Source organism: Mugil cephalus, chromosome 14 (assembly GCF_022458985.1).
Source record: "Mugil cephalus isolate CIBA_MC_2020 chromosome 14, CIBA_Mcephalus_1.1, whole genome shotgun sequence".
In the NCBI taxonomy this organism is placed as follows: Eukaryota; Metazoa; Chordata; class Actinopteri; order Mugiliformes; family Mugilidae; genus Mugil; species Mugil cephalus.
Window position 1 is genome coordinate 21,761,767 of NC_061783.1, and position 13,620 is coordinate 21,775,386.

General features: G+C 38.3%; 2 protein-coding genes across 2 annotated transcripts; both read right to left on the reverse strand.

The window, feature by feature from the left end:
* Positions 1–907: 907 nt before the first annotated feature.
* Positions 908–12,673, reverse strand: LOC125019720 (major histocompatibility complex class I-related gene protein-like). Its single transcript, XM_047604686.1, has 7 exons — positions 12,545–12,673; positions 12,144–12,413; positions 9,686–9,964; positions 3,502–3,804; positions 3,120–3,218; positions 2,805–2,822; positions 908–2,695 (listed from the first exon to the last, which is right to left on the reverse strand). Exons 1-7 carry the CDS (start codon positions 12,591–12,593, stop codon positions 2,655–2,657), a joined length of 1,059 nt encoding a protein of 352 aa, XP_047460642.1. The 5' UTR covers positions 12,594–12,673; the 3' UTR covers positions 908–2,654.
* LOC125019733 (major histocompatibility complex class I-related gene protein-like) lies at positions 3,980–6,626 on the reverse strand. Its single transcript, XM_047604699.1, has 3 exons — positions 6,350–6,626; positions 4,980–5,255; positions 3,980–4,422 (listed from the first exon to the last, which is right to left on the reverse strand). The coding sequence occupies exons 1-3, from the start codon at positions 6,396–6,398 to the stop codon at positions 4,190–4,192; spliced, it is 558 nt and encodes a 185-aa protein (XP_047460655.1). The 5' UTR covers positions 6,399–6,626; the 3' UTR covers positions 3,980–4,189.
* Positions 12,674–13,620: the final 947 nt, after the last annotated feature.

The following is a 13,620-nucleotide window of genomic DNA, read 5'->3' on the forward strand; positions in this document are numbered from 1 at the left end:
CAGATCTGCAGCGCCTTCTGTTGGATTTTGGTTTAATTAAATACTTTTTGTTTGAAACCTGGCCTCATCTTTAGTCCTGCACTTAGGTCCTCACCTCAACACTCAAAACCCTGACAAAAAAAATTATTATTAGCATAATAAGTAGTTTAATCAAGAAAATGTACAGAATTAGCATTATGAACTAAATGTACAATCGTAGTTGGCAAAACAGTGTCCAGCCCATAGAGTTCCGAGGTGGGGAGCAGACGTATTGTGCCATCGTCCCATCGAGTGCACAGAGTCCATCCATTCTGCTGCCAAGGACCTCACGATTCCCTTGAGGACGGACAGCACCGATGACCTGAACCACCTCCTCCAACTCCAGCCTAGCATCCCCAGCACTTCTGATGTTCAGCAAGGGTCGCAGGCCTCAATCCGGGCAGCTCAGGTGACATGAACAGCGCTAGCAGCTGATCACAGGAACACACCACCAGACACGACGGCTGCTCCACCGAACTCCACAGCCAATAACAAAGTCCAGGAAAAACAACAACAAAAAAACTACACAAAAAGACAAATGACCAAAAGAATTTTGGACTGGTTCAAGCCACAAAAAAAAACAAACAAAAAACAACCAATGACACAATAAGAAAACCCCAAAAAAGGTTAACATCACGGACCTACTGGCAGCAACTCTTTCAGGTGCCTTTTAAAAAAATATAAAATGCATCATGTCCAATGTGTCAAGTTCTGTTACCTGAGCTGGTGTGTTTTGGACTTTAGCAGCAGACAAGTAGAAACAAGCAGCTTTAGATGAAGCAGAAACACATGATAAGATCTAGAGACACACAAGACTGTAATTATTTATTCACAGGTACAAATGTGTTTTCAACCTAAATCACAGTATGAACTAAAACCAGCTCAGATGATTGGTTCAGCATTTAATAAAACATATTACTATTCATTAGGATCTTAGACTTAGATTTGGACAGACTTTAATGATCCACAAGGGAAATTACTTTGTCACCTTATCTTAAAATAGTCACCTAGCAAAATAAACAAATTTACAGAGTTAGCAAGTAGTTGGCAAAAACAGTGTCCAAACAGCGATGTGTAGTTTGGCAATGGTGTTTCCTTGTCCGCTGGGGGGGGGGTGGGGTCCCGACCATAGAGTCCCAAAGCCGGGCACAGACGTACTGTGGTCCAATGAACCAGGTCTCCAACACCCTTCTCATGACACGTTCCCTCTGGAACCATGAACCATCAAACGCACACAGTCCATTCATTCTGCCACCAAAGACCTCACGTTCCCCATGAGGACAGACGGCACCGCTGACCCGAACCCCCCTCCTCCGCTCCACCACCTCCAGCTCCAGCCTGGCATCCCCAGCACTTCTTCTGAAGTACAGCAAGGATCGCAGGCCTCTCTCCAGGGACATGGACAGCGCTAACAGCTGATCATAGGAACACACCACCAGACACAACGGCCGCTCCGCCGAACCCCACAAGCAACGACACAGCCGAAAAGAAAAAGCCCCCCAAAAAAAAAAAAAAAACGAAAAAAACATTTTGACTGGTTCAAAGCACAGACAAGTCAGACTAAAACAACCAATAACACACTAGGAAATCCCCTAAAAAGGTTACATTGTGGAGCTCCTGGCGGCATTTAGACAAGTTCAGTCAAGTTATTTTGTAGTTATAAACCAGCTCAGTTCAGAGCTTCTTCACTATCTGTAAGGTCACAAACAAACAGAGAATCTACAGAGAATCCAGTGATGTAATATTTTAGTGTTTCACTGTGAGATGAACAACAATTATAATATATTAGTCTCTTAACCCAGTTTCCTTTGAAACACGTCATGCAACATATACACCGATGGAAAGATTCAAGATTTTTAATATTATTAGGACTCTCTGAAGTATGAACAAAACAGAAGAAGAGAAATATTTCTCAGTCTCTCGAATCTTAGTTGTAATTTGTTTTTTTTACTCTTGTGGATTTGTCGTTCTATGAAGCCAAGTGTTGATGTTTCTTGTTGTAGACTCCATTTTCTCTTATATTGTCTTGTTAGTCTATAGTTTCCCTTAGTTATTACTAAAATGATAAATAAGTGGTTTACTGCAGTGGCTGCTGTGTGTGTCATTTATCAGAGTAAAGTCATGTGGACAATTGAAAAGTCATCTTCCGATTCCAATTATAAAAAAGAAAAGGAGTTGTTAACAGAGTCAAGTTGATGTTAAATTTTGAAGAAAACTTCTTCAACTTTACACCTTAGAGAACAAAACGCAATTAAATTAATTCAATGAAACCTGTGACACTGAAGAGATTACAGAAACGTTTTGAGCTCTGTGAGTGAGCTTAAGGTGTGTACTATGATTACATTCACTCTGTGACTGTTTGTTTTGGCACTGAACTAAATAAAACTTCTATTTAGTGCTCATAGAGGTGACTGTTAGTCAAACACCCACAGAGAAAACATGAACAGCACATAATAGTGCTGCTCACAGTCAGCTGTCAGGTCAACCTAAATCACAGTATGAACTAAAACCAGCTCAGATGATTGGTTCAGCATTTAAACATGTTCATTACAATCTTCATACACATTAAAGTTCAATCAATACAATGAGCTGCAAGAGAACCAGTCACTGCTGTGAGAGTTCAGGTGAGCTCACATTTAAACATCATCATCATCAGGTCTGAATGTAACTTGCTGTCCTGTTTTGGCATATAGACATATAGACAGTCAGAGGTCAACTCATAGTCTGGAGAAATCATCAACAGTTTGTTAGATCAGATGAAACAGAATAAAATAAGTTTTACTTACCAGGTGGAGCCTTTTGGTCTGAAATGAAAAGTAAAGACAGGTCATTTCAGTTCCAGTTGTTAATGTCAGAATATCTTTCATCATCTTATCTCCAGTGAATATGATCCTCTTCTACTCACTCAACCTGAAGAATAAATCCACTCTGCTCTTCTGTTTAGTTCTCACTTTGTTTCTTTCTTCATCACTTCTCTCCCTCATCATCATAGTATAGTCATGTTCTCCTGACTTCTCCTGACTCTGAGACTTACTCAGCTTTTACTGCTGGATGCTTCAAACTGTAGAATTCAACTCAAAGACTAAATCAAAGTAGCTCACCTTGTTTCTTTTTATAAACCATGTATCCAGTTATGATGACAACAACAACAACCACTGTACTGACGACGATGGTGGTGGTCTGGTTACTGGACTTCTCAACTGAATAATCAACAATTAAGGACATTCCAGGTTAAACAGGTTAGAACAGAGGTACATTCATCCACCAAGTCTATTATAGAGAAAAGAAACAGGACCAAGTAGGAAAATCTTTATCATTTTCATTGTCTAATCTACACATGTACTGTTGCTCATGAGTGATTCTAGAAACAAGAACATGACATGATTGAAGGAAATAACTTATTTATTCTTTTTCATTAAATTACCAAAACAATCAGAGGATTAAAGCTAAAATGTCCAACTAAGCACATTCATGTCCTCTTACCCCAGTTGGTTCTGATCCGTGTTTCATCCAGTTTGGTGATGATGTCATCCTCCACACCAGAGAGATGAAACACACAGTCGTACCTCCTCCAGTCTTCAGGTGAGACTGATGAAATGTTCAGGTCAACATTCATCTGGAAGGATCCATCATGGTTGGGGAGGATCTCTCCATGTTCCACTCCTTCATGAATCTCCTCTCCATCTTTCCTCCAGAACATCATGGCTCTGTCAGGGTAGAAACCTGTAGCGTGGCAGCTGACTGGAGAGGAGGGAGTCTTCTGGAGGAGAGACACTGAGGGGACGTCTGCAGGGAGAGACATGGAGGAGGAAGAAGAACAAAAATAATTTAGATTATTATGAAATTAACCAGGTTGATACATCTGTTACATGCAATATATTTCTAACATGATCACCTTTGCTGATTAACCACAAACACAGATGGAGCTGATCTATGGTCATAAAATATGTTAAAGAATATATTGAACCAATGATGGTGAGTAATAAAAAGTGAAGTGATTAGTTCTTTCTTGTCAAACATCTCTTCATCTTTCTCAGAAGAAGAGTCAGACTCATTGAACTGATAATACAACAAATATACAATAAACAGTATAGTGTTCACCAAACTACATCAGGTCATGTGACTCTACCTGTTCTCAGCAGAGAGTTGTTCCCATACTTCAAAATCAACTTCAGATTCTCAGGGAAAATCTGAGGAATTCCACATACTGTTTTATTGTAAGAGTCTCTGCATCCCATATCTGTTTGATAATTTCAGCCTCTGGTCTCAGAGCGGTCCACGTCAACGTCTTTAGATCCAGTTCAATGAAGTCTTTTCCATCATAACCATACCGTGAAAACCCAGTGACCTCTCCAGTCTTTTCATCCAATTCGCAGCCAATCATAAGCTGTAAAATGTGAACACCTGAGAGAGAGACAACAGAGATCACAATGAACAGTGATGTATAAATATCTGAAGATAATTTTAAATGATGATTCATTGTGTGATGCTCTGGTTTGTAGATGCTGCAGTGTAATCTGAATGGTTTCAGTAGCATGCTTTAGTCATCATCATCTTTTTTATTTATGGGCAGTCATTCAACAAACAGTCAACACATTCTTGTCAAACACAGTCAGTGGAGGTCTTGTATTTATCGAGGGCTTTTCTACTGATTGGTAGAAAATGTGATGAACTAGATCAGATCAGATGGTTCATTTGTCATTCATACTAAAATAGTTTCTTTACATCCAAGACTGTTGAACTGATAAATGGGAACCATCTGCTGGTGACCACTGTTGAATGTGAAGGTTCTCAGTCATCCAGGACATGGTACGTCAAAAACAAACTAAAACTAAAAGGTGGACTTGCTGAGTTTCTTGGAAATGTTTAATCCAAGAAGCTCCTTCAGTTCTAAATGACTGGTGGAGAGAAATGTCCTTCACAAACCAACTGTTAATAAAACCTGGAATATGTAGACCCACCTGAACCTTCACTGTGGTTGGAGAGCTGGCTCACACTGATCAGTGCAATTTTGAAGAGGGGAGGTAGAATCTGAAAACAGTCCTGAGTGCTTTGTGTCAAGAGTTGAGGATTGTCATCAAGTAATTTTTTCATCCAGTCCTGTCTTGTTTCTAATATCTTGTTGCTGCCATCACAGTGAACCACCTGGATGTCATCAACCTCTGCTACGATCATAAACTCTGGAAGGTTTGGGACTCCAGAGGAGGCAGTGACGTAAAACTTCAGGGAGTGTTTCACTGTGGAACAAACAACAAATATAATGTCTCTATTAAAGTAAATAATAAAAATTATATAAATAATGCTAAATTAAAATATGGACTTAGGCTTCATTTGATAGAAGGAGTCTGGTAAAACATCAACTTTCTGAGAACAGTTAAAGCCATGACACAGAGCAACATGTAAGGTCGAGTGAAAAGAATTTAAAGAAAAGATGATAAAGAATGTGAATGTGATCTTACCTGATGATGAAACATGACACAAGAGAAGCAGCAACAACAACGTTTTCATCCTGATTTTTACTTTTTTATTTTGATGAAGACATTGGGCCATCAGGTAGTAAAGAGCTGTGTGTCTGAATCCCAAAGTAAATCCACTACTGGAGGTAAAGCCAGTTCTTACTTGGTTTAGTAATGAATCTGTTCAGAGCACATGCACGAACAGATTTTCAAAATAAAAGTGACAAGAGTAATTTTGCAATCATTCATTCACTCCATCAATAAGTAAATGGTGAATGTACAGTCTGAGGAGGAATTAGTTTGTGGACAAAGAGGCTTTCGTTTTTATTTGTATCTGAAATATAACAGTTTAATTTAAGGACGTTTTGATGGGTTTTTATTTCGTAGTTCTATATATTTCCCAATAAGAGATGGACCAGTAGTGTTACCATCCAGGAAGGACATACAAGTATAATTCCTGTTGCACATGTCGCAAATTATTATTATTCTTATTATTATTATTCTTATTATTATTATTTATTATTATTATTATTATTATTGTTATTATTATTATTATTATTAACAACAACGACAATAACAATGATGATATATAATTATTATTAATAATAATAATAATAGTTCCAAAACTATTAACAGTACACAGTCTGGATCTCATCAATCACTTCAACACATAAACATAACCTCACATAGACAGAAACTCTGGAAGGTTTGAGACTCCAGTGCTGCAATATCTCAGTGAGTGTTTCACTGTGGAACAAACAACATTTATAATGTGGGCGAAACATAAACGGACTCATCGTCACTAATATGGTAGATTTCTGTTAAAATATTAGAAAAGTTAGAAAAGATGGTGAAGAATGTGAATGAGATCTTACCTGTTGATGAAACACGACAAAAGAGAAGCAACAGAAGCAAAGTTTTCATCTTGTTCTATTTCTGTAAAGACTTTTGACCAAGTCACCAGTTGCTTGGACTGATTTCAACTTCTGCTGCTCCCACAAACTCTGCGAAGTTTGTTTTCCCAGGAGATGCAGTGATGAAATGTCGACTTACTCGATTACAGGAACTGTAATATGAAACGCAGCCATCATGTTCACAGTGATTCATTCATCCAGTTCAGACATTAACACCAGCAGGGGGCGTGTCTAGTGAGGACAAAACGCCACTCAAGTCATATGAGGCCTGTATAATAATAATAATAATAATAATAATAATAATAATAATAATAATAATAATGTTTCTCTTGGTTAAGTGGGTGGAATAAAACAGGTTATAATCACACATATGACAAATCTGGATTTTTTTTTTGTGTTATTAGTTGAACTGAAAGTGAAACTTAATGATAGTTCGAGGCTGCAGCAGATCTGTGGAACAGAGTCGAGTGGAAATAATTTAAAGAAAAAGACGATGAAGAATGTGGATGTGATCTTACCTGATGATGAAACATGACACAAAACTTACGCAAAACTATGTTTATGTGGTCAAGATTCCTGCTGACCGTGAGCAAATAAAATTTGGGAGTTTCCACCGACTGCGTAATGGGGAGTTTTCTTTCCTTCTTCTACTTCTTCTTTTTTTTTTTTTTTTTTTATAATTCGTTCTGATACGACAACAACTGTAATCAGTTGTTAAAATGTGTGGATGTGTGTGGATTTGCCGTAAAACGTTCAATACAACAAGCTTTAAAAAAAGGGGGGGTGGGGGTAAAAAAAAAAGGAGCAAAGACTGATTCTCTTCAAATATGAAGAAGAAAAAGTAAATCTCACTCGAAAAGTCAAACACCGCGGCTGCATCGAAGAGACGCCATAAGTCATGGTGAAGGACTGCAGATTGAATAAATGTGCAAATTACACATCAATGGCTCAATTACTTTACATTTAACGAAGCCACGAAACCCAGTCACTGCGCTGCATAGATGAATCTCGTGTATGACAATAAGTCATTCCTCCAGATGTAACCCCTCTGGAGTAAAAAGAACGTGGGAGCAGATAAAAACCAAGCACAAAAACATCATTTCATCTGGGAGTTGGATTTCTTAATTCTATAATGTTACATGGGCTACAATAAAGATGGAAGCTGATGCCACAGTTACATCATATCAATACATCAAGTTGTTGCCTGAATGAAATGATCCTGATTCTGAGCTGTGTTTGAGTTTAGCGGGATCAAATGATTAAAATATCCTCTTCTCTGTGTGATTATCTCCTGGAAGATGCGTTCACGGCGTAACGCTCTTCTCTACTTTTTTTCTGTGTATGTGCATTTTGTCTAGTATTGGTTCAAAGTCCCACCTCTCCGCATCAGTTGTATACCCCAAATTCATGGTAAAAGAAACAATAGCTTATTTTTACAGGAAAAAAAATAAATAAATAAAAATAATTAAATAAAAATAGTTTTTTTGTTGTTTGTTTTTTGTTGTTTGCTTTTCACAGTAACTTCATTTTTATGTTATTTTGTTGGGTACACCACCCACACAACAAATGATGGACTTTTTTGCAAAACCAGAAAATGGGGCCAGTTGAGGAAGTCAGCTATCAGGTCAAACTAAATCACAGAATGAACTAAAATCAATACGCTGAGCTGCAAGAGAACAAGTAACTGCTGTAAGAGTTCAGATGAGATCAGATTTAGATCATCATCATTTATTATGATTGTTAGTGGTAACTATGACATCAAAATAGACTAACGAGTTATGAATCAACTCCATCAGGTTCCTGGATCCAGTCTCTCAGAGACTCAGAGCTTCTTCACTATCTGTAAGGTCAGAAACAAACATAGTTAAAGGTCAACTCATAGTCTGGAGAAATCTTCAACAGATTGTTAGATCAAATGAAGCAGAATAAATGAAAAGTAAAGACAGGTCATTTCAGTTCCAGTTGTTAATGTCAGAATATCTTTCATCATCTTATCTCCAGTGAATATGATCCTCTTCTACTCACTCAACCTGAAGAATAAATCCACTCTGCTCTTCTGTTTAGTTCTCACTTTGTTTCTTTCTTCATCACTTCTCTCCCTCATCATCATAGTATAGTCATGTTCTCCTGACTTCTCCTGACTCTGAGACTTACTCAGCTTTTACTGCTGGATGCTTCAAACTGTAGGATTCAACTCAAAGACTAAATCAAAGTAGCTCACCTTGTTTCTTTCTATGAACCATGAATCCAGCAGCTGCTGCAAAGACGACAACAACAACGACTACAGAGATGATGATGGTGGTCATGTTACTGGGCTTCACTGTTGAATAAAGAACAAACTAAATATCAAGAACAGTCCATATAAATAAGATTAAAACACCTAATTTACTTTGCAGACTATTTATTTCAGAGTCTGGTTCAATGAATTATCAACTAACCTGCAGGACAAGGCCTTAAATATCCAACTAACCACATTCATGTCCTCTTACCCCAGTTGGTTCTGATCTGTGTTTCATCCAGTTTGGTGATGATGTCGTCCTTCACACCAGAGAGATGAAACACACAGTCGTACCTCCTCCAGTCTTCAGGTGAGACTGATGAAATGTTCAGGTCAACATTCATCTGGAAGGATCCATCATGGTTGGGGAGGATCTCTCCATGTTCCACTCCTTCATGAATTTCCTCTCCATCTTTCCTCCAGAACAACAAGGCTCTGTCAGGGTAGAAACCTGTAGCGTGGCAGCTGACTGGAGAGGAGGGAGTCTTCTGGAGGAGAGACACTGAGGGGACGTCTGGAGGGAGACAGAATGTAGAGGATCAGTTCTTTTATATCCAGCTCCTCATGAAGGTCATTTTTGACCATGTCACTAAAACAGATATAAATATTCTCTCTGTTAAAATGTTCCAGAGTCTGTTGCAAACATGAAACCATTGAAACACAGTCTCTTTTTGTCCATGAGAAGGACAACCACTGGACACCATCAGGTTAATAACAGAATTAAAAGCTTTCACTGCTACAGCTCCATGTAAAATCCTCTGGTGTAATAATGTTATATTCTGTGAAGGTGGTTCATGGAGACCACTTATTCAGTTCATTTTCTGGGGACCATCATTGTGTAGATTATTATATTACAGACATTTTGATCTGAACCGAAAATATCAATATGTCGGCGATCCTCAAAGGATTAAGAAACATCTCTCTGTCTAAAACTAAACCAAGAATCTGAATAACATCATTAAACACATGATAATAATCATCATCAATGTGTTCACTAAGATGCAACAGTTCATATATACTTGTTCTCAATAGAGAGCTCTTCCCATGCTGTAAATACACCTTCAACCACTTGGGACAAATCTCAGTGTAGAACCACACATTGTCTATTATAAGGTCTTTGTCTGAATCCCATCTCTGCTTGGTGGAGACAGCCTGAGGTTTCGAAGTGATCCATGTCGATGTCTTCAGGTCCAGAGCAATAAAGTCTTCTCCATCATAACCATACTGCATGAAACCAGTGACCTCTCCAGTCTCTTCATCCCATTCACAGCCTTCCATAAGCTGCAAAATGTCAACACCTATAAGACACAGACAATAGAGATATAATATATAATGAACAATGATGTAAAAATAAATAAAGAAGAGGATTTAAAATCATTTCATATTGTCCGATCTACTTCCTCCCATTCCACCATCAGCCGATGCCGAGGTTTTTCAGAAGATCGCGGCTGAGATGGTCAAACTTGGCTTAATCAGGACAGTAAAACAAATGAAAGAGAAACTTAAAAAATTGAAGGCCAATTATCAGGCAGCCAAGGGGCACAACAGTACGAGTGGTGCTGACCAAAAGGTCCCGAAATGGTATGAGGAGATGGACGCGATATACGGCCACAGACCAGGGAGCGCCAGTAGGGAAGCTTGCCTTGAATCCATTACACCGTTGACATGTCATGTCCTGTCTGAGATGGTGGTGAGTGGTGTGGGAGCCCCACAGAGGACTGTACTTGCTACGTTCCTGTTCACCTTATACACCACTGACTTTCAGCATAACTCAGAGTCATGTCACATCCAGAAATTTTCTGATGACTCTGCAGTTGGGGTGTATAAGCGGTGAACGGGATGAGGAGGAGTATAAGGGACTGGTGGACAGATTTGAGGGCTGGACTGGAAGTAATCATCTACTGCTTAATGTGGGCAAGACCAAAGAGATAGTGATTGACTTCAGGAGGAAGGGAACAGCTCCTTAGTCCCTCAGCTAACTGGAGGACCAATAGTAGAACTGTGTACAAGAAGGTCAGCAGACTCTACTTCCTGAGGAAGCTAAGATCCTTCAACGTGTGAAGTAAGATGCTGGAGATCTTCTACCAGTCTGTTGCGGCCAGAACTCTTTTCTCTGCTGTGGTCTGTGGGGGAACAGCAACAGACTGAATAATCTGATCAGGAAGGCTAGCTCTGTTGTTGACTGCAGACAAGAAACTTTTGAGGTGGTGGTGGAGAGGACACTAAACAAACTGTTATCAGTCATGGATAATCCTGACCACCCTCTCCACCAGATGATAGACAGACAACGGAGCTCGTTCTCCAAGAGACTCAGACAACTCCGTTGTCTCAAAGAACAGTACAGGAAATCTGCAGCCATCAACTCCTCATCTGCATGTGACGGATAACACTCTGGTCATTATTACGTTTACCTTCTTGTATTCACTTTTTTTTTTAATTCACTTATTTTTATAATTCTGTAAATAACGTGTATATAGTAGATTGTTTTTTGTCCTGTTATATATAGTATGTATGGTGTTGAGTGCCTGACTACTATTACATTTAATGTCATCCCTCCTCACTTTCACACAGGGCCAGACAAACAAAGCACACAATTAAAAGTGAATAAAATTAATGTAATATGGCACAAGCTTGCATATTTTGCCATTGAAAATATCTTAATATCAAATATACTAAAGCAGGGGTCTTCAATGTTTTTCAGGCCAGGGACCCCAAAACTGATTAAGTAGTAACCCCCTACCTACTAAATGTGTTCTAGATTAAACTGAACCTAGTGATAATTATAAATATGCAGTATCATCATTTTGCATTCAATATTAAGATATTCAAATAATATACAGGTTCAAATATTATTATTTTTTTATTTCAAAAGTGTGCAACAGTAGGGTGGTCATGCAATGTGGAGGTAAATTAAAACAGCAACTGCAATTTCACCATTGTGGGACAAATAAAGGTTTTCTATTCTATTCTATTCTATTCTATTCTATTCTATTCTATTCTATTCTATTCTATTCTATTTTCTATATACCCTGTATACTCTGTTTCCACATTTCAGAGGAGGAAAATAAATATTACTGTGAGTCAGATCTGTGGTGTGCTGATGTGATGAGCTATTAGAACAGACGGATTATTGAGGGCAGGTCATGACCAGAAGCTGGACTGAACCAGCTACATGGTCTGACCTCTGACCCTGCTCTGTCCCAGCCTCACAAACAGCAACCACACTACAAGTGTCTGTCCTCCAGAAAGTTTAGAAGCAAACAACCATCAGACACGTGCTGGAGTACAGGCTACATGTGTCCAAGAGACACATAAATAAGGTTGATCATTTCTGTTCTGATCCATCCATTCTACATCTAACACCTGAACTCTGTGGCTATGATCAGGAGTCAGTTTAGTTTCTGTTCTATGATCTATAATGATCTGAGGTCAGGTACCACATACAACATACAACACACAACACACAACATACTGTACCTTCACTTTGGTTGAACACCTGCTTCAGACCGAACATTGTGGTTTTGAACAAGTGAGGATACTCCACAAAACAATCGTCAGTGTAGAACTGTAATTGTTTAGGATTATTATCCAACACTTTTTTCTCCCAGTCCAGTTTCACCTCTAATTTCTTGTTGATGCCGTCACAGAAATAAGTCTGGATCCCATCAATCTCTTCAACAGTCACAAGTTCTTGAAGGTCTGAGACTCCATAGAATCCAGTGGAGTAATATTTCAGTGAGTGTTTCACTGTGGAACAAACAACATTTATAATGTGAGTGAAACATAAATAGACTCATCATCACTAATATGGTAGATTTCTGTTAAAAGAAAACTAGAAAATGAAGAAAAGATGATGCAGAATGAGAATGAGATCTTACCTGTTGATGAAACACGACAGAAGAGAAGCAACAAAAGCAAAGTTTTCATCTTGTTCTGTTTCTGTAAAGATTTTAGACCAAGTCACCAGCTGCTTGGACTGATATGAATGTGTTTAAACTGAAACCTGCTGACTGGATTCAGGTTGTGTGTGTAAACAAGAAGTGGATCTAAAATCAAAAAATAAAAGTCAAACAGTTTTGGTTTGTCACAAGTAAACATGTGATGGAAAATTAAAAGGATCTTTTAATTTTCACTTCCTTATCCACACAGACCTTACAGAGAGAAAATTACAGAGTAATCATCAATAAATCTACTGCTGAGCTGTTTTTTATATATATATATATATATATATATATATATATACATATATATATATATAAACGAATCACTAGTCAGTGGTTTTTGATTTAACTTATTCTCAGTGTTCTGAGTCGTTCATGTGTGGAACTGCATCATGTTCAGGATTACAAGGATCTTTCAAATTTCACTTCCTCGTCCACATAGACTGTAGCAGATATGTCTTTTGTAAACTAATCACAAGTTAATTAAAGTTCATGTGAGGAACTGCATCAAGTTCACTGTGTATAACTGTGTGTGTTACCTGAGCTGCTGTGTTTTGGACTTTAGCATCAGACAAGTAGAGACAGACGTCTTTAGATGAAGCAGCAGAGACACAGACACATGACAAGATGCAGAGACACATTTATACTTAATGATTTACTACATCTGCAGGATTGGAATTAACTATTTAAGATGTTGTTTATTGTACTGAATGTGATCACAGGTAAAAATGTGTCAGCTCAACCTTCATTAACTGTAGGAACTAAAACAGCTCAGATCAGCTCATTATTTATCTACTGTATCATTTAAACATTCATTAGGATCTTCATACACATTAAGGTTCAATCAACACACTGAGCTGTAACTGTGGTGAGAGTTCAGATCAGCTCAGAAAGAGGAGGAAAAGAACAGAGAGAGGGAACTCACAGGCACCACTAGATCCAAACATCATGACCCTTAATTTTATTTTAGTTGAAATTTAAGAAATTAAATATGTTGCAGCCCTCTTCTGAAC